General features: G+C 46.1%; 1 protein-coding gene across 1 annotated transcript in view; it reads left to right on the forward strand.

Annotated features, from left to right (window-relative positions):
* The first annotated feature begins 1,625 nt into the window (after positions 1–1,625).
* Positions 1,626–26,705, forward strand: part of LOC142365671 (ubiquitin-conjugating enzyme E2 R2) — an 89,475-nt gene continuing 64,395 nt past the window's right edge. The window contains exon 1 of the mRNA XM_075446713.1: positions 1,626–1,895. Coding sequence (XP_075302828.1) covers positions 1,719–1,895 — 177 coding nt within the window. The 5' untranslated portion in view covers positions 1,626–1,718. The remainder of the gene's footprint in view (positions 1,896–26,705) is intronic.

Here is a 26,705-nt window from a genome sequence, read left to right on the forward strand (position 1 = left end):
TGATGGGACACATCATCCAACCCATTTGTCCAAGGAGTAGGAGCCTCTGTGAGGTGGAATAAGCCCTGATGCGTGCAGAAGGATGAAAGAAATGCAAAGCAGAAATGGGTTAGGATATCTCAAATACCGGGTGTCCAATGAATCCCATACCTTTCTACGTGGTAACTGTGGTACTCTTTTTATTGCCTAAATAAATGTCCTGCCCCTCTGAACATCTCCAAGTTGTTGGACGGAGTAAAATCCTGCAGCAGTGAGTCTCACAGTCTAATGAAATAAGTATTCCCCGTTATCGGTTCCTACTTTCTGGATAGTCCCTGTTGACTCTCCCCTTGCTCTCGCTATCTTTGACTGCTTTGTTCATTTAATTAATCTTTAAAGTAAACACTCCTCAATCCCTCTCTATACAGCAGCATCTCAGGGTCTTTTGCCATTTCATCCCTGGACTCCATGTAATCCAACGCCACAGATTTATATTAAGGCATTACACGATTTTCACAATTATTCATCCCCAATTTTTATTTGACCACAAGCCCACAGACAAGAGAGATTTCCTTCAAATAACTCTGACATTGGGGGACATTACAATTAATTTAGAACTCATCACAGCCTATTAGTTCTTTAAATAATTCCTGCTAGAATCACATTTCTTCCCTTCCAACTCAAAGCATTCTACGATTCAAATTGAAACCACATTAATTCCTTATCAGCTTTTCTCTGTCAGGGCTGTTATGTCTTTATTACTTCTCCTGTCCTAGTTGAGGTAAAATGTCCAGCTTGCAACTACATCTCCATGCCAGATATTTCTCATGCAGCTGGGTAGTCCTGTGTGCTGACAGGCAGGTGTGTGCATTAACATTTCCAGAACTGAAACCCAGATTTGTACCATCTGGGGTTGTGCTACACTGTTTGTCCTCCTCCTAGATAATCACTTTGTTATTTCAATTTATTTATTTTTACAATTAATAATATTTAAATTATTTGTTGAAGGCTGGATAAGGAATAGGAGCTCACAATCACCATCTGAGGTGCTTGCTTACATTCACAGGTCGACGTACCTCTCCACCCTCTGCAAACATTTTTCTCCCTTAACCATGTTGGGGAACAGGAGGAAGGATGGAAACTGCATTTTCTGTCTGTAGTACCTCACACATCCGTGGAGCCACATGAAAATAACACCCATGAGAGGGGGATGACTGCCTGTTCCTCTCCTACTGCTGCTTTGGGGTTGCTGCGGGATTTTTAGGGGATGCTGGGTCATGCAAGGTCGCTCCTCAAAAATCACCCTTTGTAGAAAAACGGCTGTTTTTTGACCGTGAGTGTCTGTCAGTGCAGCAGCATGGGCCGGCCGTGCCCCGCTGTACCCAATAGTGACCCCCGCACAGCACCACCCCTTCCGTCCCACTCACAGCCCAGCACGTAGCTTCTCTACCGCCCCGCAGCCCCCACACCAGGCCTCGCTGGAGGGTAGATGCGGGCCTGGCCCGTAGGGGCTGATACAGCACCAAGAAACAACCACCCACACAGGCGCTGTGGTAAGGCGCGCTGCCCCTTTAAGCACGCTGGTAGGGGCGGGGCGCGCGGCGGGGCGGGGCGGGGCGCGCTGAAGTCAGCGGCGAGCGGGCGCCGTCACAAAAGGAAGTGGCGGTAGCGACGGCAGTTGTCAGCGCGGGGAGGGGCGGCGGCGGCGGCCCGCGGGGCAGCAGCGGCCGTGCCGCGCCATGGCCCAGCAGCAGATGAGTAGTTCGCAGAAGGCGCTGATGCTGGAGCTGAAGTCGCTGCAGGAGGAGCCGGTCGAGGGCTTCCGCATCACCCTGGTTGACGAGTCCGACCTTTACAACTGGGAGGTGGCGATCTTTGGGCCCCCCAACACCCTCTACGAGGGCGGATACTTCAAGGTACGGCCTCCCGCCGCCGCGATGGTCCTAGGGAGCGGCTACTGAGGCCTGCAGCACACTCCTCGCCGCCTGTTGGGCCTTTTTGTCGGGCTTGATGGAGTGGTAGGGGCTCCAGTAGGGCGGCGGGCCTGCGGCCACTGTCAGCCACTCCGCCCCCCGCGGGAGGGGGTCGGGGATTGCGGGAGGAGGGAAGGTAGGGAGGCTTGGGAGGCTCGGCTCCTGTAGGTGGTGCCCCGCAAGCTGCCCTTCCTCTCTCGGTGGTGGTGGGTGGGGACGGTCTGCAGAGCAGGTTGGCTGGGGCCTGCAGGACTTTTCCTCTCCTCCTCTCTCCCTCAAGATGCGTTCTGGGGAGAGGGGGCTGTGTCACAGCTGTCTCTATTCTGTTATTTCCATATTTTAATCCCAAAGAAGGGCGGGGTGCAAATTCTTCTCTTCCACCCTGAAGTTGTCCTCTTGGCTCTGGTCTGTGTATATTTACTTCAAAGGGGCTTTCCAACCTTCCTTCAATCACTTTGCTTATTGTACAGGAGCATCCTGTGTAGGTTGACTAATTCAGGATAAAGGCTGTGTTTTTTCTCAAAATGTAATGGGCTTCAGGACTGTTTTTCATGATTATTTTTTCCTTTATTTTCTTTTCCAAGCTTTTAGAGGGCAGCCTTCAAAGGGCTATGGCAACACATAATTGGTGAAGATAGGTAAATGCTTTCAGTTCCTCTCTCAATCTTCCTGTTAATACAAAAAAAACTTCTGTGGTTGTTATTTCCCCTCTTGTAAATACAGTAAGCAAGAAATCTAGCACTGCTGTCCTAGAAAGTGAGGTGACTTAAATTCTCAAAACAAGTGGAGGAGTTGCATGTTTTTCTTTTAAGAAGCAATTAAAAAAAACCTTGGTGCCTGCAGAAGATATATTGCGTTGAGCACACCCCTTTGCACTTGATGTCTGCTTGGTCTTTAGCAAAATGTTGTCCCCTTCAGCTTGCTTCTCCCAGGAGTTATTGCTTTAGTAGTGGCTCCTGCATCTCCCATTTTATGCCTTTTGACTTATGTTAAATTGAAAAATTTTGGATGGTCTCTTTGCTTGGCTAACATGCATCTTGGCCTCTCTGGGTCAAGGTTTAAGAGCTTTATTCCATGAAACTAAAATAACCTGTAGCTTGGGGAATAATATATTTGAGTCATGTTCAATTTGGCCTCCTTGTTTTGAAGGAAGGGAAGGCTTTGGCATGCGGCTTGCCTTTTGTAATGAGTTGGCCGGCTTACTCATGTAGGTGTGATAGGTATATTCTTAGACTCACCTCTGTGATTACTTATTCAGGAAGTCACTCTAGTCTTGGGTTAGTAACTGGGTCATTTTTATATCAGAATGGTTTGGCAACCTCTTCCTGCACTTATATTACTTATCCATTTTTTTTTTTCTTCAAAGAAGTCACAGTGGATCAAAATATTTTTGTTTGGTTGGGGAACTCTGGATTGTATGTTTCTAATTGTTCCTGGAGAGAAGCTGAAGTGTAGCCTGTGAAACAATCTGGGCATGTGCATTAACAAGTGTAGATTTAGGCAAGGTTGCCAGTTGTCTTACCTCAGTATAATGGATGTGATACTTTTTTTTTTTTTGGTATTTTATGTCCTTGAACTGTTGTGCCTTTCTTCTAAATTCTTCTGACTGATACTTATTTTGAATTGGGAGACTAAGGTCTTGTGATGCCTTCACCCTTCCACAGCAGAGGGATTCCTTTCAAGTGGTGTGGCTGGAGTCTGTCATGTGTCATTTGTCTCATCTTTCCTCTGTGAGGAGCTGTGCATGGTGTCTTTTGTTTTGGTAGTGTTTGATCTTTGGTTATGTATCCTAAGTTCTGAGCCACTGAAAAAGTGGTCTTAGCCCCTCATTCTGTCCCTAGGGAGAAGGATTCCTGTTGCACTGAGAAGTGATGTTCTTGGCTTTCTTTGTATTTGGCCTTCAGGCAAACCTTTAGATGTATTAGATTTGGTTTAGGGAATCATTTAAAGATAAAATTTAAACTGTATTTGGATTTCTGATATATTCATACCACTAGTTCAGATCAGCATCTGACTTATTTTTCAGGTTTCTTGGTTTGAAATATCTAGCTTCATCTTGTTTTGTCTTTTTAGTTTCCTAAGATTACGTAAACAGGATTAGAATTATGCAGTTACAGGATGTAACTTTTTAAACTTTGTGGTGATGAGAGCTTGGGAATTTTCTTCCACTTGAGGTGTGGTTTGAGGGTAGGAACTGGAAAGAAAGTACAAAGGCTTCTAGTTAAGCTCAAGTATAAATATTTTGAGGAAAACCTGTGTTTAACACTTTCTTTATTAAGGTCATATTTAGTGATAGTTGATTTGGAATACAAATGCTTGATTTGTGCTCTTGGAGCTGGTAGCATCAGCTTTTGGCACCTTGTTTATTCTTGGAGAAATACAACCTTTCCATCTGGGTTGTTGAACTAGCTGAATAAACGAAATGAAAGTGCTCTCTTGCACCTCCTTGACTAGAGCTACTGCTGTTAAAAGCTGGTTCAACACTTTAACAGATTCTGGTTTCAGTTGCTAATCCTGTAACTAGTATTTGATAAATTGAAGCAGAAAACATGTCCCACCGAATGTTTGTTTAAATGGTAGGTTATCAATATTTGAGTGCTGGCTATAATAAGGTCAGAGACTACTTAAAAATTCAAGCACAGCATCTGAGCGTATTTTATCAATTAATATAGCATGCTCAGATCTGCTGCAGTACTTCATAGTTTAGGACCTGACAGTTAGATGGAAAGGACAGCAGCCTTTAGAAACGACCACTTTGTGAAGAGCAGCTTGTATCAGCGAGGAATAGGAGCTAAAGGTGCACATCTGCAGTAGAGGTGGTCATGAGTCCAGGTGTTTCTGCATGGCTGTATTTATCCTTGTCAACCTTTGCCTTATCTAGTGACTTTATGTAGCTATTCAGTATGACTGGGAATAATGTTTTGGGCAACCCTTTGCTTAAGTTCTGGATTACCATACTCAAGGAAGGAGTTGAGCTCTTTCATGTACTCTATTCCTTGCTGGCAAGGCAAAAATAGCTCAGTGATGTTAAGTCCTCTAAAGAGGTCTGGTGACAGAGCAAATGTCTGTCCCTCAGCTCCTGTCAGCAAGAAATTGCCAGTCTGACTAAAGTTTCTGGCAGAATCAGTTGTTTTGAGCTACAGGTATTTGATTGCAATAGGTGAATTTGATTTTTTTTTTTTTTTTTTTTTTTTGTCCCTGGCTTGTTCAGAGTTTAAGGGTGAAAGGTGGGTAGACTGTGTGTCTAAGATGTTGGTTTTCTCACAGCTGATTCAGTTACTGATGTTTTCTTGAGTGACAAAAGCAAGATTTATTTCCTCAGAATTAAATGCTTCATGTCCAGGTCATAGTGCCAGTTGTTTCTTAGGTCAGTTGGGAAGGACATGGTGTGATAAAGACAGGTCTATAGATCAGATGCCACTGGGCTATGTGATAGTTCTGAATTGCTCGGGAAATAATGGGAATGTTTTTCTGGTTTTGCAGGCAGTGTCTGAGCAGCAGAGAACCAAATTGTGCTGTAGTCTGCAGAGCTACGTGTGAGCAGTTCATCAATGCCACCTTTATTCTATAGGCATCTTCCATTCAGCTGAGAGGGTTCTTTGCTACATGGCAGGAGAACTTCTTCACCTTTAATTTTGGAAGCTGATACTTAAATGGGGACCACCACAACAAAGGCTATTAATCTGTAATCTGATGATGATAGATGCTAGTTGGAATATATTTTAATGGCTGAAGGTTGTGCATGGTGAAACTTTCACTATTTTAGTTGACTGATTGTTCTCTCTGTCTGCCTTGAAATCCAGTGTCTTTAATGCTTGGGCCTTCAGAGCCTGGAGGCTGATAAACCTTTGCCAAATGCTTTGATCAAGTTTTCAGGATACTTGCAGTACTATTAAAAGGTGCTTCCTGATGGCTTACTCAAAGCTTTGTGTTTCGTGCAACTATACCTTAGCATCACAGCTTTGAATTGTTTTTAAGAAACTATATCCTTCTCATTTTTATAGTTGAATGGTATTCTTGTGCTGGGAGCCAATATTTTGGGGAAGGTGCAAGTGCGAAATTATACAGATAGAAACTTCATTATTAAACACATAGTGCTGCCCAGAAGCACAGTTTGACCAAGTATGCTATGTCAAGAAGCATGTTTAATGTAGAGCAAGAGTCAATATTAAAAGCTCCTTTTGATTTAGGCTGGTTAGATGAAAATGAATACACCTAACATGAAAGGAAACAAGAAAAATTGACTGCATTGTTAGAGTTGCTATTTGATAGTTCCTAAGGCAATTTATTTCATAAGGTATTTTTGCTACTTGAAGGAGTAAGTCTTGATACAATTTGGGGGGGGGGGGGAAACCCCAAGCATTATGCTTAGTTTTCTCAAGTAGCTTTGGGGGCTAAATACCTGTCAAGGCATTGTTTTCCTTGCTTTTTGTAACTTGCTAACCATGTGCTACTTAGAGTTCTGTATTGTTGAATCTCAGCTTCTTCCAAGTGACTTGTTCTGATTTCAAAGCAATTTGCAATATGTGGGAATAATTTTTTCAGAGCAGTGAATTGATATAGAACTTACTTAGAGCACCATGTTTAAAAGTTTGATGTTGTAGGCTACTTCCCAGGAATCTTAAGCAAATAGAAGTTGTAACTGGTAGAATACTTCACAAAAATATTCCTTGGTGCCAAGGAAAAAATGTGTAGCATTTTCAGCACGAAAGGTGCCTTCCATAGGCCTCTGTGTTGCAAGGTGCTACAGAGCTTCTTTCTGTGTACTTAATCTTCTATTTCTGTTGTCTTTAGGTATCATTGATGCTAATAAGCAGAGGTTTGATGCAGCAAAGGGATATGGAACTGCAGGTGAACAGAGCCTGGAGTTGCTTGCTCCAGGTCTGAAGAGCTCCCATTCAGAGCAGGCTATTTTCACAGTGAAAGAGCTACTAAACTGTCTGCAGGCAGGGAGGCAAGAAACTCTTCTGATGTTGGTTCACGGATCATAAGTGCAGTTCTAATCTCTAATTCTCAGGCCTGGGGAACATCTGATTGACCCTCACTTTGCTGTTGCATATAGCTTTTTGGATGATTATGTCTGTGGGCCTCACAGAACCCCCCAGACAATTCACCCAGCCTGTAGCCTGTTTTGGACAGCTGCCTAGCCTCAGGAGGCAATGGGCAAGGTAATGATGGTAGCCAGCTCCCAGGCTTTTCCCTAGTGCTCCTCTGATCAAGGTAAGGTTACTGTGTATGCTAAGAAACACAGATAGTGACTTCCAGTTCTAATAATGCCTGAAAATACAGGATCATGTGCAATTAGGTCCTCTTGTATGGCAAGAGGAAAGCTGTAGCACAGCCTACCTCTGCCATTAGAATAAAAATGGAAAGCTTTCCATTTGGAAAGATTGAATATTAGTTTGCATAATTTTTCCATTGTTTGGCTCTATTTCCATGAGTTTGCACAGAATGATCCTTGGATAATGTAAAATACAACATGAATTTTTTTCTTGGATAACAATGTAAAGAACTGTGCCTCTTAATTTCTTGCCAGTCTGTTCAAGAGATAGTAAGTAAAAGCATGTAGATAGATTTAGATCTGCTTTGTATTATGTTTTTTTTAATTGAGGCTATCACATGGAGAACAAGGGGAATGTAAAGGGGCTGTCTTAAGTGGGTGACTCTTTTGGATATCATAGTATTTGTGATTAAGAAGGCTGTCAGGCTGAGTCTTACTCCTTAAGGTTTTTAGTACTAAAAGCATGACATGTTCCCATTGGTATATTTTGTTCTCTTAAAATTGTACAAGTAACTGAGAAATTCAGGTAAAGGGCTTTTGCTTGGGAGATGAAACTTAAGTTCATAGCAGTAGGGACATGTTTGCAATAGCTATGTGACTCTTCCCCAAGGTAAGATATATATCCTAGTTAAAGTATTTAAAACATTTTTTGCTGCAGTGAACATTAAAACATGTTTGGAGGGGTTAAGATGTAAAACCCTTTGCCAGAGTATTGGAACAGTGTAAGGACCAATGCTTAGCCAGGTGTGCCACTTGGGTCAATTCTTGTGATAGACACTTGTCCATTGTGCAAGAACTCTCATTTTTAAATTAATCCTTAGACTACTTTGTAGCTACAAACCTTTTTCTGTCAGACCTAGGCAGAGGCTGAAATAATATTCTCTTTTGCAGCACCTTCTTTGGCCTTGTCAAAACAAAAGCCATGCAATGGAGTAGCTTTGACTTGCAATGCATTTGTTCTTGCATAAAGTCTGCTTGTTTAAGCCTCTAATTCATGGATGTAAACTACACTGGTATGCAAATATTTGCTTATCTTGGCTAGAATAATTATCTCTAAAAGCACTTGCATTTAAAAGAATGGGCTTCTTGTGTGTTGAAGAAAACTGAATTTCATTTCTGCTTGTAGTTGCTTCTCTTGCAGAATAGTAACTATACCCACACTTAGTAGCTGAATGCCTTTCAGTGGTGCATTAAGCAGTTTAACTTGAGAGGTTAAGGTCTCTTTTTCACCTTTTAAGTGTCTTGTAGTTATTATCTAAATCCCTTCTAATTTGTTATTCATGTGGTAGCAAAATGCCTGTACCCAAATGTTCCGGATGAAAGTGTGTGGCACTTCTTGGTTAAGGTGGAAAGAGAAAGTCTTGGTCTGTTCTTAATGATATTGCCACTTCACTAAGATCTCTGCCTAACCTCATTTTTTTTGTTGTTGTGACCATAAGTTATTCAAAGTGCTAAGCAAAAAAGGCATTGAAGCTCAACTCCTGTTGAAAACTTAGTGGTCAAATTCAGTGGATGATGGTAATGTTTCTTCTCTTGTATAGTTATGTGTCAAGTGGCTGTTTCTTGACTGTGGTTGCCTCATGTTTAAACAGTTTTCTATAGAGGACCTGTTCTCACTTTTTTGAGACCAGTGGACTTCTAAATGAAAGTAAGTATTTTATATTGCTGTATGATCTCAATTGGAGCATATAAAAATGAAAGTTTTGAGACCAACATATGGAACGATTTCTATTTCTCACTGTCTGCCAGAAACCTGGAGGCTTAGGTGCTTCAAAATTTGACTAATATGCTTTCTGTGAAATTTAACTTCCCCCCCCTCCCTCCTTTGTAGTAGTCTTTTGTGTGGAAGAAGCTTGGCTGCCTTTGGCCTGAAATAGAGCAATACTGGCACTACTGGGGAAAGCTGGATGGGTGGGGTAAACTTTGCAGCTGTGAAAACTTGGGCTTTTACACTTTGGAATCACTGGATTATTTTTTGAAACTTGTTAATACTGAAGCTTGTTTTGACCCTCTGAGGATTATAGGCAGACTCATCAGGAGTTATACCAGCCTTGACAGGGTCATTGTGGAATGTAACTCTGTTGGAGCTCTATTTTAAATGGCAATAATAGCACAGTTCATGGTCTTGAACCCATATCATCTATGGTTATTCTTCAGTTGGAAAGAGATTGTAGTTGTATTGGCTGCCAGTAAGGAGGGATGGGGAGAGGAGGCTGCTGGTCTTAGCCACTTTTTTTTCTGGATGTTATGGAGTAAGTCTGACTGCTAGTGCTATTAGAGGTGATACTTGATTTCACTGATTTGAAGTAGCCCCTTTAATGTTCAACTTGGACAAATAATCACTAATTTTCAGCCAAGTTGTAGGCTTATCACATACTTGCTATGTATTTAGTTGTTCACCTTGGTTCATGTCTCTGGTGTGAGTGATAAGCTTATGCTTGGGCTCTTCAACCAGGGACCATGTTTTGCCTGCAGGGAGCAATTAAGTAACATGCTGGCAATCAACAAAAGCTGTGAAAAGCTGTGCTGCTTAATGGTAATGTTCATGGAGACCACAGCTAAGCTAACTGCTGTAGGTGTGTGCTGCTTACCTTAGCTAGGGAGCTGCCTGCTGGGAGTTGTAGGCATGTTGTGAAGTGGTGGATCATGTCAGGTTGAGGTAAGGGTAGCAAGTAACCATCCCAAAGCATGGCATTGTCTGTTCCCAAGCCTCATGGGGGTGCAATGAAATGTCACATAGGAATATCTTCAGCAATCTTTGGCATGTGTACCATACTTGATCTTGCCTGCTGTCCAAGTAAGTAATGCTACATACTGTGGGGCCAGCTCTCTGCAACAGCAGAGGCATGGGGGAAGGCTCTTCTAGAGTACAGAGCAGTGTACTTAACAAGAGAAGGGAAGAAAAACCTTAAAACTCACTCATACCCTCAGCTATGAACTAATGCACTTTTGTACTCTAGAAAGAAGAATAGATGGAATATGTTTCCTGGAACAAATTCTGTATGAATATCAGTGGTTTCTTGCATTGTTGTAATCTAAACTCTATTCTAAATATTTTTATTAAAATATATTAAGGCAGTGTGTTATGGCAGAAGAACATGATGATGACACTGGGAAGGAGAGTCTCTATGCTCGGAAGGGACTTCTGTTTTGTTAGGCTACTTTCATGTGATATGTAACTTGTGCAACTGTAGTAATGCAGAAAAACTGAGGATGACAAAATTTAGGCTGAGACTAAAGCCTACTATTAGCACTTACTTGGTGTGTTAAATTTGGATCTTAATGAAGCTCATGAAGTTCAACAAGGCCAAGTGCAAGGTCCTGCACCTGGGTTGGTCAGTCCCAAGCATAAATACAGGCTGGGCAGAGAATGGATTGAGAGCAGCCCTGAGGAGAAGAACTTGGGGGTGCTGGTTGATGAGAAACTCAACATGACCCAGCAATGTGTGCTCACAGCCCAGAAAGCCAACCGTATCCTGGGCTGCATCAAAAGCAGTGTGGCCAGCAGGTCGAGGGAGGGGATTCTGCTGCTCCTCCACTCTGGTGAGACCCCACCTGGAGTCCTGCATCCAGCTCTGGAGCCCTCAGCACAGGAAAGACATGGACCTGTTGGAACAGGTCCAGGGGAGGTCACAAAAATGATCCAAGGGCTGGAGCACCTCTCCTATGAGGACAGGCTGAGAGAGTTGGGGCTGTTCAGCCTGGAGGAGAGAAGGCTCTGGGGTGACCTTATTGCCACCTTTCAGTACCTGAAGGCGGCCTACAAGAAAGCTGGAGAGGGACTTCATACAAGGGCACGTAGTGATAGGACAAGGGGTAACAGCTTTAAACTGAAAGAGGATAGATTTAGATTAGATATAAGGAAGAAATTTTTTACTGTGAGGGTGGTGAGGCACTGGCACAAGATGCCCAGAGAAGTTGTGGGTGCCCCATCATGGGAAGTGTTCAAGGCCAGGTTGGATGGGGCTTTGAGCAACCTGGTCTGGTGGAAGGTGCCCATGCCTGTGGCAGGGGGGTTGGAACTAGATGATCTGTAAGGTCCTTTCCAACTCAAACCATTCTATGATTTGCAGATTAATAACTAGATGACCTCAACTTGAAATAAGAGGATTATGGGAAATCAACTTCTTCCTTACAAAAATGTTTGTGTCTGTTGCTAGATGCTCATATGGTCAACCAAATATTGTCTTCTGCCAGGTAGCAGCCAACAAGCCTTCTTTGGTGTATGTTTAGTTAAGCTTTGTTTGGTAAAGCTAGTAAATAATGCTGTGTCACATTTACTCTGAATGTGAATTGCTGTGATCTGATTTTATACTGGGTGAAAGGGATGCATGATCCAGAATTTATGATCTGTCAGACCCTTTGTGTGGGTGAAGCATGGTACTTGTTGAGAATAGTCTGTGGATGCTACACAAACAGGATGAAAGAGCCAATGAAATGCATTGTTCTAGATCTGTTGGTGACTATGAGGTGCTCATCTGAAGGGCACAGGGCTAGGATTGAAAGTGTTGTGTAGAAATATGGGGAGTTTGTACAGCTTCAAATGTAAGGTAGGGCCAAAATGTTCTTTGACAACAGTAAGAGGCAGTACAATTTAGTGAGCAGAATAGGGATTAAGTCTTCTCTCTAATAGATTCATATGCATGACCCTGGATAAACTAACATTTTTATCTAAAATGGGTATATCTTATAATGGCATAGTTGACTAAATCTGTAGGTAGAAAGTGGTTTCTTTTTTTAAATAGCACATGGGAAAGCTTTCTTCCAAAACAAATTCAACTTGTCTGTTTACAGGTACAGTATTTAAATTTGGAATAGCTGAAGAAATTGTCAAGTGAATAGCTTTCAGGCTGCTTGAGCTTGAAAGCAGAGTCTTTTGGAATAAGAACTTCTTATGCCTGTCTTATAAAAATAAAAACCTGAGCAGTTTCCTGAAGTGCCCTAGTACAGATCCTGATGTACTGACAAGTCATGCTCCTCTGCACAGACTTTTGTCTGAGGCAGCTGCAGCAATTCTCCAAGAGCAAAAAAATAAAGCTGAAGTTGTATAAATTGTCCCACTCCTCCCCCAGGTTATTCCTGGTGTTGAAGAGAAAGCTGTCAAGGCCTGGGTATGTAGGCTTGCTGGGGGGGATAGATGCTATGCAGGCTTCACAAAAATTTCTCAGAGTATTGGGGAGAATGTGAGTAAACCTCTTGTTAGAGGAGGCAAAGCTATGCCTTGGCTGCTTAACTGAAATGTCAGAGGGATCTGCACTGATTTCAGAGCTACCCAGCTTTTTTACCTCCCACCTCTGGGATTTCTTTCTTGTACTCTCTTAATTGCTCTAGCTCCTGTGCTTTTCTGCTACAGCCACATTGGGTCTTATCTCCTGTGCTTTGAAGAACAGGTTCAAAATAAAGCTTCTGTAGTGAAATCAGCATGTGGGATTTGATGTGACATGTGGAAGTGCAAAATGGTTTGCAGCTCTGGCATAGCCAGGGAAACAGCCTGGCATGGTGCTTTATGGAGCTGGTGCCTTTTGCAGAGCAAGATCAGATTTTGTTCTAGTAAGTTAAGATGAGGTTTAAAGTATATTATTCACATGCTTTGTAGTTCTGTTGTGCTTGTCACCCAAAGTGCAATTACCCAGGCCATGCCATAACACTGACCTTAAAACACATGGGCAGAAAGCCAAATAATACACTTAGCAAGCACTTCAAATAGGAAACTACAGCACAACTGCCCTGCAGGTGCCTTTCCTGTTATAAGGAAAGCTGGTATTTCAAACTGCCAGAGGCTTCTTTGACTTAATTATCAATGCATTGATAAATGATGTTGTATAATACTTAATTGCTAAAATAATGTTTGGTCATAAGTTAATGGGATTACCATGCAGAGATTGAGTTTCAGACAATATAAAGTCTTTTCCTGCTCTAGTTAAATGTGTATTAATAGCTACAGTGAAAAGACTACTTGAGGCTTTCTCCAATGACACTGTCAACCACGGCAAACCACCAAGGTTCATAGTACTAATGGCACATTCAACCAGTCTCAAACAAAGTAGTGATCTAGTACCAACAGCATGATATTTAACATGGGATGTGAATTGACCCAGCTTAAGTTGGTTTTGCAGCCAATGCTTAATCTCATATTGCTGTGGTTAAACTGCTACCAGTATATGTGCCAACAGATGCAAAGCTAGTACAGTTGCAGCTGTAAATCTGTAAGTCAGAGCAGCAAGAGCTGCTGTTGTGGTTTGGCCCCAGATGCCAACAATGGACTATGTGGTCACTCTATTGCCCTTCCCCCTGGTGGGGTGGGGAGGAGAATCAGAAGAAAAAGGCACAACTCTTGGGTCGGGGTAAGGGCGGTTCAACAGAACAGCAATGGAAGCAATGAGTAACAATAATACTGATAATAGGAATATACAAAACCAAGGGAATACACAGGGCAAATCTCTCACTGCCTAATGGCCCGTGTGCTCCCAAGCAATGATTAACCTCCCCCAGTCAAAAACAAGCATGATGTCACGGGGTATCAAATACCCAATTTTGTGTGGCCAGTTTGGGTCAGCCATCCCAGCTGTGTCCCCCCCTGGTTTCAGGTGAAAATTAACCCTGTCCTGGCTGAACCCAGGGCATTATCCACCCCTTATTCTATACCATCTATGTCATGCTCATGTCCCCCATTTCCCAATTCATCACCACCACTTTCCCTGTCTTTAATATACACATAGATATCATTCCCTTAGTCTATGGACCATCCCTCTAAAGTGTCTGAGTTCATTTAATCCATGATGTTGGGTTCCATCTGCCTTAACAGTCTTCCAGGGCAGGAGAGATGTGTGGTGTTGGGTGGTTGCTTGCTGCATCTGGAGCTTGTGGCTGGTGTATCTGGTGCAGCCAGTGCCCACAGTCTGTGGGTTGAAGATGTCGATCCTGAGGAAGTTGCTGGGTGCTAGTTGTTGAAGCCAGGTCCAGTCCCATCACTGCTGTGCTCTCCTAGGTTTCATCAAAGTCCATCCTTCATGAATCTGGGTGATTCTGACTGTAATACCCTTGACACACCATATAAGAACTAGAGTAGTGATAACAGACAGTGACAGGGTTATCACAGAATGTTAGGGGTTGGAAGGGACCTCTGTGGGTGATCTAGTCCAACCCCTCTCAGCCTTCTCTCCTTCAAACTAAACAAGCCCAGCTCCCTCAGCCTTTCCTCCTAAGAGAGATGCTCCAGTCCCCTCATCATCCTTGTAGCCCTCTGCTGGACTCTCTCCAGTAGCTCCTAATATTTCTTGGACTGGGGGGCCCAGAACTGGACGCAGTACTCCAGATGGGGCCTCACCAGGGCAGAGTAGAGGGGAAGGAGAACCTCCCTCGACCTGATGGCCACACTCTTCTTCATGCACCCCAGGATCCCATTGGCCTTCTTGGCAGCCAGGGCACACTGCTGGCTCATGGTCAACTTGTTATCTACCAGGACACCCAGGTCCCTCTCCGCAGAGCTGCTCTCCAGCAGGTCAGCCCCGAGCCTGTACTGGTGCATGGGGTTGTTCCTCCCCAGGTGCAGGACCCTGCACTTGCCCTTGTTGAACTTCATCAGGTTCCTCTCTGCCCAACTTTCCAGTCTGTCCAGGTCTCGCTGAATGGTAGCACAGCCTTCTGGTGTATTCACCACTCCTCCCAGTTTTGTATCATCAGCAAACTTGCTGAGGGTGCACTCTAACTCTTCATCCAGGTCATTGATGAAGAAGTTGAACAAGACTGGGCCCAGTACTGACCCCCCTGGGGGACACCACTAGTTACTGGCCTCCAACTAGACTCGATGCCGCTGATGACAACCCTCTGAGCTCTGCCGTTCAGCCAGTTCTCAATCCACCTCACTGACCACTCATCCAGCCCACACTTCCTGAGCTTCCCTAGGAGGATGTTATGGGAGACAATGTCAAAAGCCTTGCTGAAGTCTAGGCAGACAACATCCACTGCTCTCCTCTCATCTACTGAGCCAGTCATGCCATTGTAGAAAGCTATCAGATTGGTCAAGAATGATTTCCCCTTGGTGAATCTGTGCTGACTACTCCTGATAACCTTCTTTTCCTCCACTTGCTTGATGATGACCTATAGAATGAGCTGCTCACTGTTATTTAGCAGTTGACATCATACAATTTATTTTATTGACTATTCTCACCCAAAATCAAATCCCCATGAGGTACACAATGGACTTCCCCATCCTTCTGCATCACCCACCAGGTGCACCCAGGTCCTTGAGCAAAAGCAATCCTGCGGACGGGCTTGCCTTTGCCCGAGGCAGGACTAACCCAGACTGTTTTCCCTAACCTATTCTGCATGTGCACTACAGGAACTTCATCCCCTTCTACAGGGTGCTGACGTTTTGACTGGGCAGGACCAGCCTGGTTGGTGGATACTCTGTTGTTAACCAACCAGGTGCCCTTTCCTAAATGACTACTGCATTGTTTGAAAGTCCCAACCCCCATTGCTGTCAAAGTGGTTTTTAGCAGTCCCTTGTACCGTTTGATTTTCCTGGAGGCTGGTGCATGGTAGGGGATGTGATACACCCACTCAATATCATGTTCTTTGGCCCATATGTCTATGAAGTTGTTTTGGAAATGAGTCTCATTGTCCGACTCAATTCTTTCGGGAGTGCCATGTCGCCACAGGACTTCCTTTTCAGACCAGTATGGTATTCTGGGCGGTGGCATGAGGCACAGGGTAGATTTCCAGCTATCCGGTGGTGGACTCCACCATTGTCAGCACATAGCGCTTGCCTTGGTGGGTTGGTGGCAGTGTGATGCAGTCAATCTGCCAAGCCTCCCCATATTTATATTTCAGCCATCATTCTGCATACCACTGAGGCTTTACCTGCTTGGCTTGCTTGATTGCAGCGCATGTTTCACATTCATGGATAACCTGTGCGATGGTGTCCATGGTCAAGTCCACCCCTCGGTCACGAGCCCATCTGTATGTCGTGTCTCTTCCTTGGTGGCCTGAGGTGTCATGGGCCCACCCAGCTAGAAACAGTTCACCCTTATGTTGCCAGTCCAGATCCACCTGAGCTACTTCAATCTTGGCAGCCTGATCCACCTGCTGGTTGTTTTGATGTTCTTCAGTGGCCTGACTCTTAGGGACATGGGCATCCATGTGATGTATCTTTACAACCAACTGCTGTAGCTGGGCAGCAATATCTTGCCACAATGGGGCAGCCCAGATGGGTTTGCCTCTGCGCTGCCAGTTGTTCTTCTTCCATTGCTGCAGCCACCCCCACAAGGCATTTGCCACCATCCAGGAGTCGGTGTAAAGGTAGAGCACTGGCTACTTCTCTCGACTGGCAATGTCTAAAAGCCAGCTGGATGGCTTTCCCCTCTGCAGACTGGCTGGACTCACCTTCTCCCTCGGCAGTTTCTGCGACTTGTCGTGTAGGGCTCCATACAGCAGCCTTCCACCTCCGCTGCTTCCCCACAATGCGACAGGACCCATCCGTGAACAGGGCATACTGCTTCTCATTTTCTGGCAGCTGGTTTTACAGTGGGGCCTCTTCAGAATATGTCACCTCCTCCTCTGGCGATGCTCCAAAATCTTTGCCTTCTGGCCAGTCCATGATTACCTCCAGAATTCCTGGGCGACTGGGGTTTCCCATTCGGGCATGCTGTGAGATCAGCGCGACCCACTTACTCCACGTAGCGTTAGTGGCACGATGCGTAGAGGGGACCCTCTCTTTGAACATCCAGCCCAGGTCTGGCAATTGTGGTGCTAAGAGGAGCTGTGCTTCAGTGCTGACTACTTCTGAAGCAGCTCGAACGCCTTCATATGCTGCCAGAATCTCTTTTTCAGTGGGAGTATAGCGGGCCTCGGATCCTTTGTATCCCTGGCTCCAAAACCCCAGGGGTCGACCTCGAGTCTCCCCTGGTGCTTTCTGCCAGAGACTCCAGGTTGGGCCATTCTCCCCAGCTGTGGTGTAGAGCACGTTTTTAACATCTTGCCCTGACCGGACTGGACCAAGGGCTACGGCATGAACTATCTCCCGTTTAATTTGTTCAAATGCCTGTCGTTGCTTAGGGCCCTATTCAAAATCATTCTTCTTCCGGGTCACGTGGTACAGAGGACTTAAAGTCTGGCTGTAAGCTTGGTGGGCCCATGACACCTCAGGCCACCAAGTCCTGCTTCGGCAGGAGGGTTGGACTAGATGACCCACAGAGGTCCCTTCCAACCCCTACTATTCTGTGATTCTGTGGCTGTAATTTGGGATGTGCATCCTCCAAACACCCACAACACCTGAGAAGGCCTGTGCTTCCTTTTTGGTGTTTGGTGAGAACATAGCTGCTGTTTTGTTGATGACATCCATTGGGATCTGATGATGCCCATCCTGCCATTTTATTCCTAAAAACTGGATCTCTGGCGCAGGTCCCTTGACTTTACTTCGCTTAATGGCGAAACTGGCTTTCAGAAGGATCTGAACTATTTTCTCCCCTTTCTCAAAAACTTCCTCCTCTGTGTCACCCCATACAATGATGTCATCGATGTACTGCAGATGTTCTGGAGCTTCACCGTTTTCCAGTGCAGTCTGGATTAGTCCATGGCAAATGGTGGGACTGTGTTTCCACCCCTGGGGCAGTCGATTCCAGGTCTACTGAATGCCCCCTCCAGGTGAAAGCAAACTGTGGCCTGCACTCTGCTGCCAAAGGGATGGAGAAGAATGCATTAGCGATGTCAATTGTAGCATACCACTTGGCTGCCTTTTGACTCCAGCTGATACTGAAGTTCTAGCATGTCTGGCACGGCAGCACTCAGCGGTGGTGTGACTTCATTCAGGCCACGGTAGTCTATTGTTAGTCTCCACTCTCCAGTAGATTTTCTCACTGGCCATATGGGACTATTAAAGGGTGAGCGAGTTTTGCTGATCACTCCTTGACTCTCCAGCTGGTGGATCAGCTGATGAATGGGGAGAAGGGAGTCTCGGTTGGTACAATACTGTCGCTGGTGCACCGTTGTGGTTGCTATTGGCAGCAGTTGTTCTTCAACCCTCAGCAACCCCACAACGGAAGGATTCTCCGAGAGACCAGGCAAAATGGACAGCTGTTTAATTTCTTCCGTGTCCTGAGCAGCGATGCCAAAAGTCCACCAATACCCTTTTGGGGTTCTTGAAATAGCCTCTCCTAAGACAGTCTGTACCAAGGATGCATGGAGCCTCGGGGCCAGTGACAATGGGGTGCTTCTGCCAGTCCTGCGCAGTGAGGCTCACTTCAACTTCCAATACAGTCAGCTTTTGGGGCCCCCCCCTGTCACTCCAGAAATGCAAATGGACTCTGACCCTTTGAACTCTGATGGCATTAAAGTACACTGTGCACCAGTGTCCACTAGAGCTTTATACTCTTGTGGATCCGATGTGCTAGGCTACTGAATCCACACTGTCCAATAAACGCGGTTGTCCCTTTCCTCCACCTGGCTGGAGGCAGGGCCCCTCTAATCCTGGTCAGAGAATTTGTTGCTCACTTGCTGTAAAAATTGACTTGGAGGTCCTTTCAAGAGGATCAGAAGAAAGATCGAACTGTTTGCTTTGTTTGGAGAGCTGGCTGCTGGAAACTGGAGTGGCATTTTTCCTAGCAGTACCCCCTTTGGTGATTGTTTTACCTTGCAACTTACGCACTCGTGCCTCTAGACTTGAGGTAGGTTTTCCATCCCCCTTCCTCACGTTCTCTCCTTGGTCATACACGTAGAACCACAGGGTGCCCCGTGGTTTATAGCCTCTGTATACTCTCTTGAGCACAGAAATGCTTGCTCCTAATAGCTGAGGTGCTGGCTCATAGAGGTAGGTATTAGCATATATCCTCTTAGAGTTGATGGACCTCCTGGGATAATTTCTCTACGGCTGAGAAGGGATGAAGACAGACTTTCTTCGTATTTCTGGAGTTGGACAGCCACTTCATCCACTGTTGGTGCCTCCTTACCTCTCCAGTCTGCTACTGCCAGTGAGTTGGCATATGAGGATGGTGCGCTCCATACAAACTTCCTCCACTTGTGTCGTGTGCACTGGACTTCATCTGGGTCTGTGGGTAACTGCATTGTTCGGGTCATAGTAAACCAGCTCCCGCACAGCTAATTCCCTCAGGTACTGAATACCCCTTTCCATATTGGTCCACTTGCCTGGATAACACACAACATCCTCACTGAAGGGTTCCCTTACCCTCACACCTGAGAGAAGTCTCCTCCAGAGGCTGAGGACTTGTTCCTTTTTCCCAATGGCCTTGTCAATGCCCCCTTCCCTGGACAGGGATCCCAGCTGCTTGGCTTCCTTGCCCTCTAATTCCAAGCTGCTGGCCCCGTTATCCCAGCACTGCAGCAGCCAGGTGACAATGTGTTCACCAGGGCGGTGGCGGAAATCTTTCCGCATGTCTCACTGCTCAGGGATAGGGACCAGTTGATAATATCTGGCTCTGCCTCCTCCTCCTGCTCTTGTGATGGCCCTAGCTCATTGTCACCCCTCACGGGGCGAACTGACTTCTTTGAGTATTTTTTTCTCTGTAGGGGCGTGTGATACTGGCATGGGTTGGTTTTTGGGCTTAGCTGGTGTGCCTGCTGCTGGAGCTGGAGCAGCTGCCGTGCCTGCCCAGACCCCAGCATGTTGCAGTGATTTGTGTCTCTACCAGTTTGTCAGGATTCTGCACTTGCGCAGGGGTGAAGTTCCAAAACACTGGCAGTGACCACTATCCTCGACACTTGCCCATGCTATCCCACACACCAAGGCACTCATAGCTCTTCAGCCTTGGGGCAGGTCTCTGCACGATGTTTTTAACTACTTGTTTAACCCTAACCAAGACCTGAAACCCATTCAGGAGACACAGCAATTAGGAGCTTGCTGGCTTGAGCATCGCAGGGATTCTCAAAAGCCGTTAGGACTAGGCTGAAGGAGAGAGGAGTGAAATAGTGGGGGAAAGCATCCCCTCTGGCATTCCGCAGAGACTGGATTCAATTACTGATAAATGCTGAGAGATAGCACCCAGGTATAGAAACGACTGCAGTGTTGCACACCAATACAAGCCTGACTTCATGCCTGGTGATGTTATCATAAGTTAATATTATAGGGTACAGTACCATCCTGATCCTTTTCCCAGAGGTGATAAACAGCAAGTAAGAGATTACATACCCCAGCCCTGTGAGCAAATACAGCAACATTTTGACCAGGGACTATTTAACTGATACAAATAATGCGTATAAGAAGTTATATTAAAGTTGTTTTAACGCACTCTTCTCAACCCTGCTGTTATCCCCACCCCACAATGGGTGCCAAAAGGACTGTTGTGGTTTGGCCCTGGCCGGTAACAAAAGGGCCACATGGTTGCTCTATCGCCCCTGCCCCCCTTGGGGTGAGGAGGAGAATGGAAAGAAACAGGCAGAAACTGGTGGGTTGGGATAAGAGCAGTTTAACAGAACAGCAAACAAAGGGAGCAGGAACAACAACAATACCGGTAAGAATATACAAAAACAATGGAATACGCAGAGCAACACTCTCTCTGAGCTCCTGAGCAGTGGTGAACATCCTCCCCCGCCCACCCAGCTCCCCCAACCAGAACCCAGCCTGACGGCACATGGTATGGAATACCCTGCTCTGTTTGGCCAGGTTGGGTCAGCCCGCCCAGCTGTGTCCCCTCCTGGCTTCTGGTGAAAATTAACCCTCTCCCAGCTGAACCCAGGACTTCCATGTAGATATAAACTTGGGAAGCTGCTCTTAAATGGCTTCAAATGCTGATGGTACAAAGATACTAGTAGCTTTGGTGGTAGAACTTAACCAAACCTGGCTTAAGTGTTTCTGTTATCTTATGCCGTATTTTAGAAGATGTAAATTTTGATCAAAGCACTTTTTGTGATTAAAAGTTGTAATGTCGTCTTTTTTTGGGTCTACCAGAGAAGGATTGGTAGAAGGGGAGTGCAATGCAGAGTCGTATTCCTCTGCTTTTACTGTTGTGAAACTCCTGGAAAGGGTTGTATTTTCTGAGGACTTAGCTGCTTGCAGAACTCGGCTGAATTGGCCACCAGGTTTTATGGCTGCTGTGGCAGGAGAGTCTAACAGCTTAAGCCTTGCTTAGTTAAAATGTGTATAGCTATGGGGATTATCCACTTATTAATTTCTTTTTGGAAGTTCTGTGTTTGTTTTTTTTTTTTTTTTTAAAGACACCTATATGGATGTGCATTTCAAGGCCTAGCTGAGTTTGGTAAGTATAACAAATATTGAGTTGTGCTCTGCTTCTCTGAGTAACAGAAAGCAAAACTTTGAAAGAGACTTTAGTGAGTTATTGAAAGCAACAGCATAGGCATGCATAAACCTGGTTTGGATGTTTACCTCTGTGATTGCATCTTCCATTTCATCGCCTCAGTGCCCTGGAATTTAAGCTATTAGACTTCTTCCAGCTTTACAGGTAACCTCACTTCTGAGGGTATAATTAAAACAAATCTGTTCCTATGAAAAGAACTTAAGATTCTTAGGACAGAAGATCTCAAAGGCTACTGAAAGTTTAAAAAAAGAAAAAGCCAGATTTCAAAATGAATGTTCCTGGCAGCTGATTTCCTAGAAGTCATGTTAAACTGAAGGGAAGCCCAAGGAGCTGAGGTGCTGGTTATGATGAAGCGGTTGTCATGGCAACTGCAGTCACTTAAATACCTTTAGGAAAATAGCTAGCAAATGTTGAGATTGAGAAATGGCAATGGGTTGACAGAACAACCCAGAGCAATGAGCAGCTTGAAGTTTATACAAGGAAGTGATTTGACTAGAGTAGGAAGTTGCTGGTTTTAGTGATGGGATCCTTGAGTGATGCAAACTTGATGGTTCTCCTCTTGTAACAATAGTGTGTCTGGCTGCCCTCTTCACAGAACCATAGAATGGTAGGGGTTGGAAGGGACCTCTGTGGGTCATCTAGTCCAATCCCCCTGCTGAAGCAGGGTCACCTAGAGCAGGCTGCACAGGACCTTGTCCAGGCGGGTCTTCAATATCTCCAGAGAAGAAGATTCTACAACCTCCCTGGGCAGCCTGTTCCAGTGCTCAGTCACCCTCAGAGGGAAGTTCTTCCTCATGTTCAGACAGAACTTCCTGTGCTTCAGTTTGTGCCCATTGCCCCTTGTGCTGTTGCTGGGCACCACTGAAAAGAGTCTGGCCCCATCCTCCTGACACCCACCCTTGAGATATTTGTAGGCATTTATGACGTCCCCTCGCAGCCTTCAGGCTAAACAAGCCCAGCTCCCTCAGCCTTTCCTCCTAAGAGAGATGCTCCAGTCCCCTCATCATTCTCGTAACCCTCCGCTGGACTCTCTCCAGTAGCTCCTCATCTTGAACTGGGGAGCCCAGAACTGGACACAGTACTCCAGATGGGGCCTCACCAGGGCAGTGTAGAGGGGAAGGAGAACCTCCCTCGACCTGCTGGCCACACTCTTCTTCATGCACCCCAGGATCCCATTGGCCTTCTTGGCAACCAGGGCACACTGCTGGCTCATGGTTAACCTGTTGTCCACCAGGACACCCAGGTCCCTCTCCACAGAGCTGCTCTCCAGCAGGTCAGCCCCGAGCCTGTACTGGTGCATGGGGTTGTTCCTCCCCAGGTGCAGGACCCTGCACTTGCCCTTGTTGAACTTCATCAGGTTCCTCTCCGTTCAACTCTCCAGCCTGTCCAGGTCTCGCTGAATGGTAGCACAGCCTTCTGGTGTATCCACCACACCTCCCAGTTTTGTGTCATCATCAAACTTGCTGAGGGTACATTCTAACTCTTCATCCAGGTCGTTGATGAAGAAGTTAAACAAGACTGGGCCCAGTACTGACCCCTGGGGGACACCACTAGTTACCAGCCTCCAACTAGACTCTGGGCCGCTGACGACAACCCTCTGAGTTCTGCCATTCAGCCATTTCTCAGTCCACCTCACTGACCACTCATCCAGCCCACACTGCCTGAGCTTCCCTAGGAGGATACTATGGGAGACAGTGTTGAAAGCCTTGCTGAAGTCGAGGTAGACAAAATCCACTGCTCTCCTCTCATCTACTGAGCCAGTCATGTCATCGTAGAAGGCTATCAGATTGGTCAAGCATGATTTCCCCTTGGTGAATCCATGCTGACTACTCCTGATAACCTTCTTTTCCTCCACTTGCTTGATGAGGACCTCTAGAAGGAGGTGTTCCATCACCTTTCCCGGGATGGAGGTGAGGCTGACTGGCCTGTAGTTCCCTGGGTCCTCCTTCTTGCCCTTTTTGAAGATTGGAGTGACATTGGCCTTTCTCCAGTCCTTGGGCACCTCTCCTGTCCTCCAGGACCTTTCAAAGATGATGGAGAGTGGCTCAGCAATGACATCCGCCAGCTCCCTCAGCGCTCATGGGTGCATCCCATTGGGGCCCATGGATTTGTGGGCATCCAGATCGCTTAAGTGATCCCTCAGGCCAAGGGAAGGTCATCCTTTCTGCAGGCTTCTTCTCTTACCTCCAGGGCCTGGGATTCCTGAGGGCCTGCCTTAGCACTGAAGACTGAAGCAAAGAAGGCATTCAGTAACTCTGCCTTCTCTGCATCCTCCGTCACCAGGACACCCGCCTCATTCAGCAGCAGCCCCACATTGTCCCTAGCCTTCCTTTTGCTGCTGATGCAGTTGAAGAAGCCCTTCTTGTTGTTTCTGACATCCCTTGCCAGACTGAATTCCAGGTGGCCCTTAGCCTTCCTTGTTGCATCCCTGCATGCTCTGACAACATTCCTGTACTCCTCCCAAGTGGCCTGTCCCTCTTTCCACATTCCATGGACCTTTCTCTTCCATCTGAGCTCCGCTAGAAGCTCCTTACTCATCCATGTGGGTCTCCTGCCTCCTTTTCTAGATTTCTTTCTCAGGGGGATGCACTGATCCTTGAGCATGGAGGAAGTGATGTTTAAACAGCGACCAGCTCTCTTGGACCCCCCTGCCTTCGAGAGCCCTGGCCCACGGGATTCCTCCAGGTAGCTCCCTGAAGAGGCCAAAGTTAGCTGTCCCGAAGTCCAAGGTTTTGATCCTACTTATCGCCCTGCTTCCTCCACGCAGGATCCTGAACTCCACCATTTCATGGTCACTGCAGCCGAGTCTACCTCCAGCCTTCACATCCTCCACCAGTCCCTCCTTGTTTGTTAATACAAGGTCCAGTAGAGTGCCTCTCCTTGTTGGTTCCTCCACCGCTTGCATCAGAAAGTTGTCATTGATGCTCTGCAGGAACCTCCTGGACTGCATGTGCCTGGCTGTGTATTCTTCCCAGCTGATGTCAGGGTGGTTGAAGTCCCCCATGAGAACCAGGGCCTGTGACTGTGAGGCTGCTTGCAGCTGCTTGGAGAAGGCCTCATCAACTTCCTCCTCCTGGTCAGGTGGCCTGTAGTACACACCCACAACAGTGTCACCCATATGAGCCTGTCCCTTAATTCTAACCCATATGCTCTTGACTCTTTCTTCATCTACCCCTAGGCGGAGCTCAGTGCATTCTAGTTGCTCCCTCACATATAGAGCAACTCCCCCACCTCTCCTTGTTGGCCTGTCTTTCCTAAAGAGTCTGTAGCCATCCATGACAGCATGCCAGTCATGTGAGCTGTCCCACCACGTTTCTGTGATGGTGACCAAATCATAGCTGTCCTGCTGTACAATGGCTTCCAGCTCCTCCTGTTTATTGCCCATGTTACGTGCATTGGTGTAGACACACTTGAGCTGGGCTGTTGATCTCACCCCCGACACTGGCATGCCATGCCTGGGCTCATCTCTAGTGAGCCAGGTGATGTTCCCTTCCCCCTTCAAACCTAGTTTAAAGACCTCTCAATGAGCCCTGCCAGCTCGTGTGCAAGAATTCTTTTTCCCCTTTGAGACAGCTGGACTCCATCTGTCGCCGGCAGGCCCGGTGCCATGTACACCTCCCCATGATCAAAGAAACCAAAATTCTACCAATGGCACTGGTCTCTGAGCAAGAAGCAGGATCGTTGGGGGAGAACCACTAACCTCCCAGGGTATATACATTCCCAAAAAAGGAGCAGCTCAGTGTGGTATGAGTTCTTGTGCTACTCAAGTGCTTCATTTTGTAGCCCCCCTGTTCAATGTAGTCATACAAATATTGCAGCAAAACCCAGTGCAAAATAAACCCTGCGTGCAAGCAGATACGTGTATGAGAGTTATATTCCATGTGAGAGCTAAATTGCAGAAGCTGCAACTGCCAGGGATTGTTTTAGGTTCTTTAGGTTCTGGTAAGAAATTGAGACCATGTGTGTTTTGCTAATCATAATTGCACGTGGTGTTTTGTGGTTTTGTGGGTAAAATTGGTAAGTTTTTATCTTTTCTTTTCCGTAGGAAGCACTTGATTCTTTTAAGTTGACACCAAAAGCAAACCCCAGAGAAAGTCTGACTGAATAAAACAAGCAGAGTTTGAGCCAATTGTTTCATGCTGCTACAAGCATATTTGTAAATTGCCAACTATGACAAGTATTTCTATATGCACTTAATCTTATGCAGAACACCAAGTGCGCAGAGAAGTTACAGAATGCTGGGTGTACGCTTATGCCTCTCATCTAATAACTGGTTTCTGAGCCTTCTCTTTATGTAGTGGTTAAAAGCCCCGTTTAAATGGAGGTGGAAAACTCATAAGCTACTACTTGCTGTAAAGGGCAGAAGTGGACAAAACTGGTGGTAGTATCAATTTCCTATCACCTTTTTTTCTAGGAAAAATCTAGAAATAGGAACAGTACCTGTATTTATACTTTTTACCTACATGTTTAAAAGCTACTTGGCTCTACTGGTCCAGGTCAAGATACTAGGCAGATTTGATATTCCAGTGATGCAGATCCAGTTAGTGCTGTGGTTAATTTATTCAAAGTTTCTGTTATTTGACCAGCTATTTCTACTTTGCCTGTTGTTATGGATTGGCTGCAGCCGGCAACAAAAGCGCCACGCGGCCGCCCCTCCCCCTGCCGGGGTGCGGAGGAGAACGGAAAGAAACAGGAAGAAACTGGTGGGTCAGGATAAGGGCAATTTAACAGAACAGCAAACAAAAGGAACAGTAACAGCAACACTACAGATAAGGAGAAAAACGCAACACAAACTGCACAACCCAAAGAGCCGCCCTCCGTGACCGCCGCCGCGAGCTCCCGAGCCGCGAGTGAGTTCCTGCCACCCCACTCCCCCCCACCGGAACCCAGGATGACGGCACATGGTATGGAATACCCTGCTCTGTTTGGCCAGGTGGGGTCAGCGCCCCCCCCCTCCGGCTGTGCCCCTTCCTGGATTTCGGTGAAAATGAACCCTGCCCTGGCCGAACCCAGGACATTATCCACCCCTTATTCCATACAATCTGCGTCATGCCCAGGTCCCCCATTGTCCAGTTGGTCACCACCACTTCTCCTGTCTCCAGATATCATTCCCTTAGTCTATGGATCATCACTCTAAAGTGTCCACTCAGTGCATTTAATCCATGACTTTGGGCTCCATCTGTCGTAACGGTCTTCCGTGGCAGG

The sequence above is a fragment of the Opisthocomus hoazin genome, chromosome W, assembly GCF_030867145.1.
Source record: "Opisthocomus hoazin isolate bOpiHoa1 chromosome W, bOpiHoa1.hap1, whole genome shotgun sequence".
NCBI classification, from domain to species: domain Eukaryota; kingdom Metazoa; phylum Chordata; class Aves; order Opisthocomiformes; family Opisthocomidae; genus Opisthocomus; species Opisthocomus hoazin.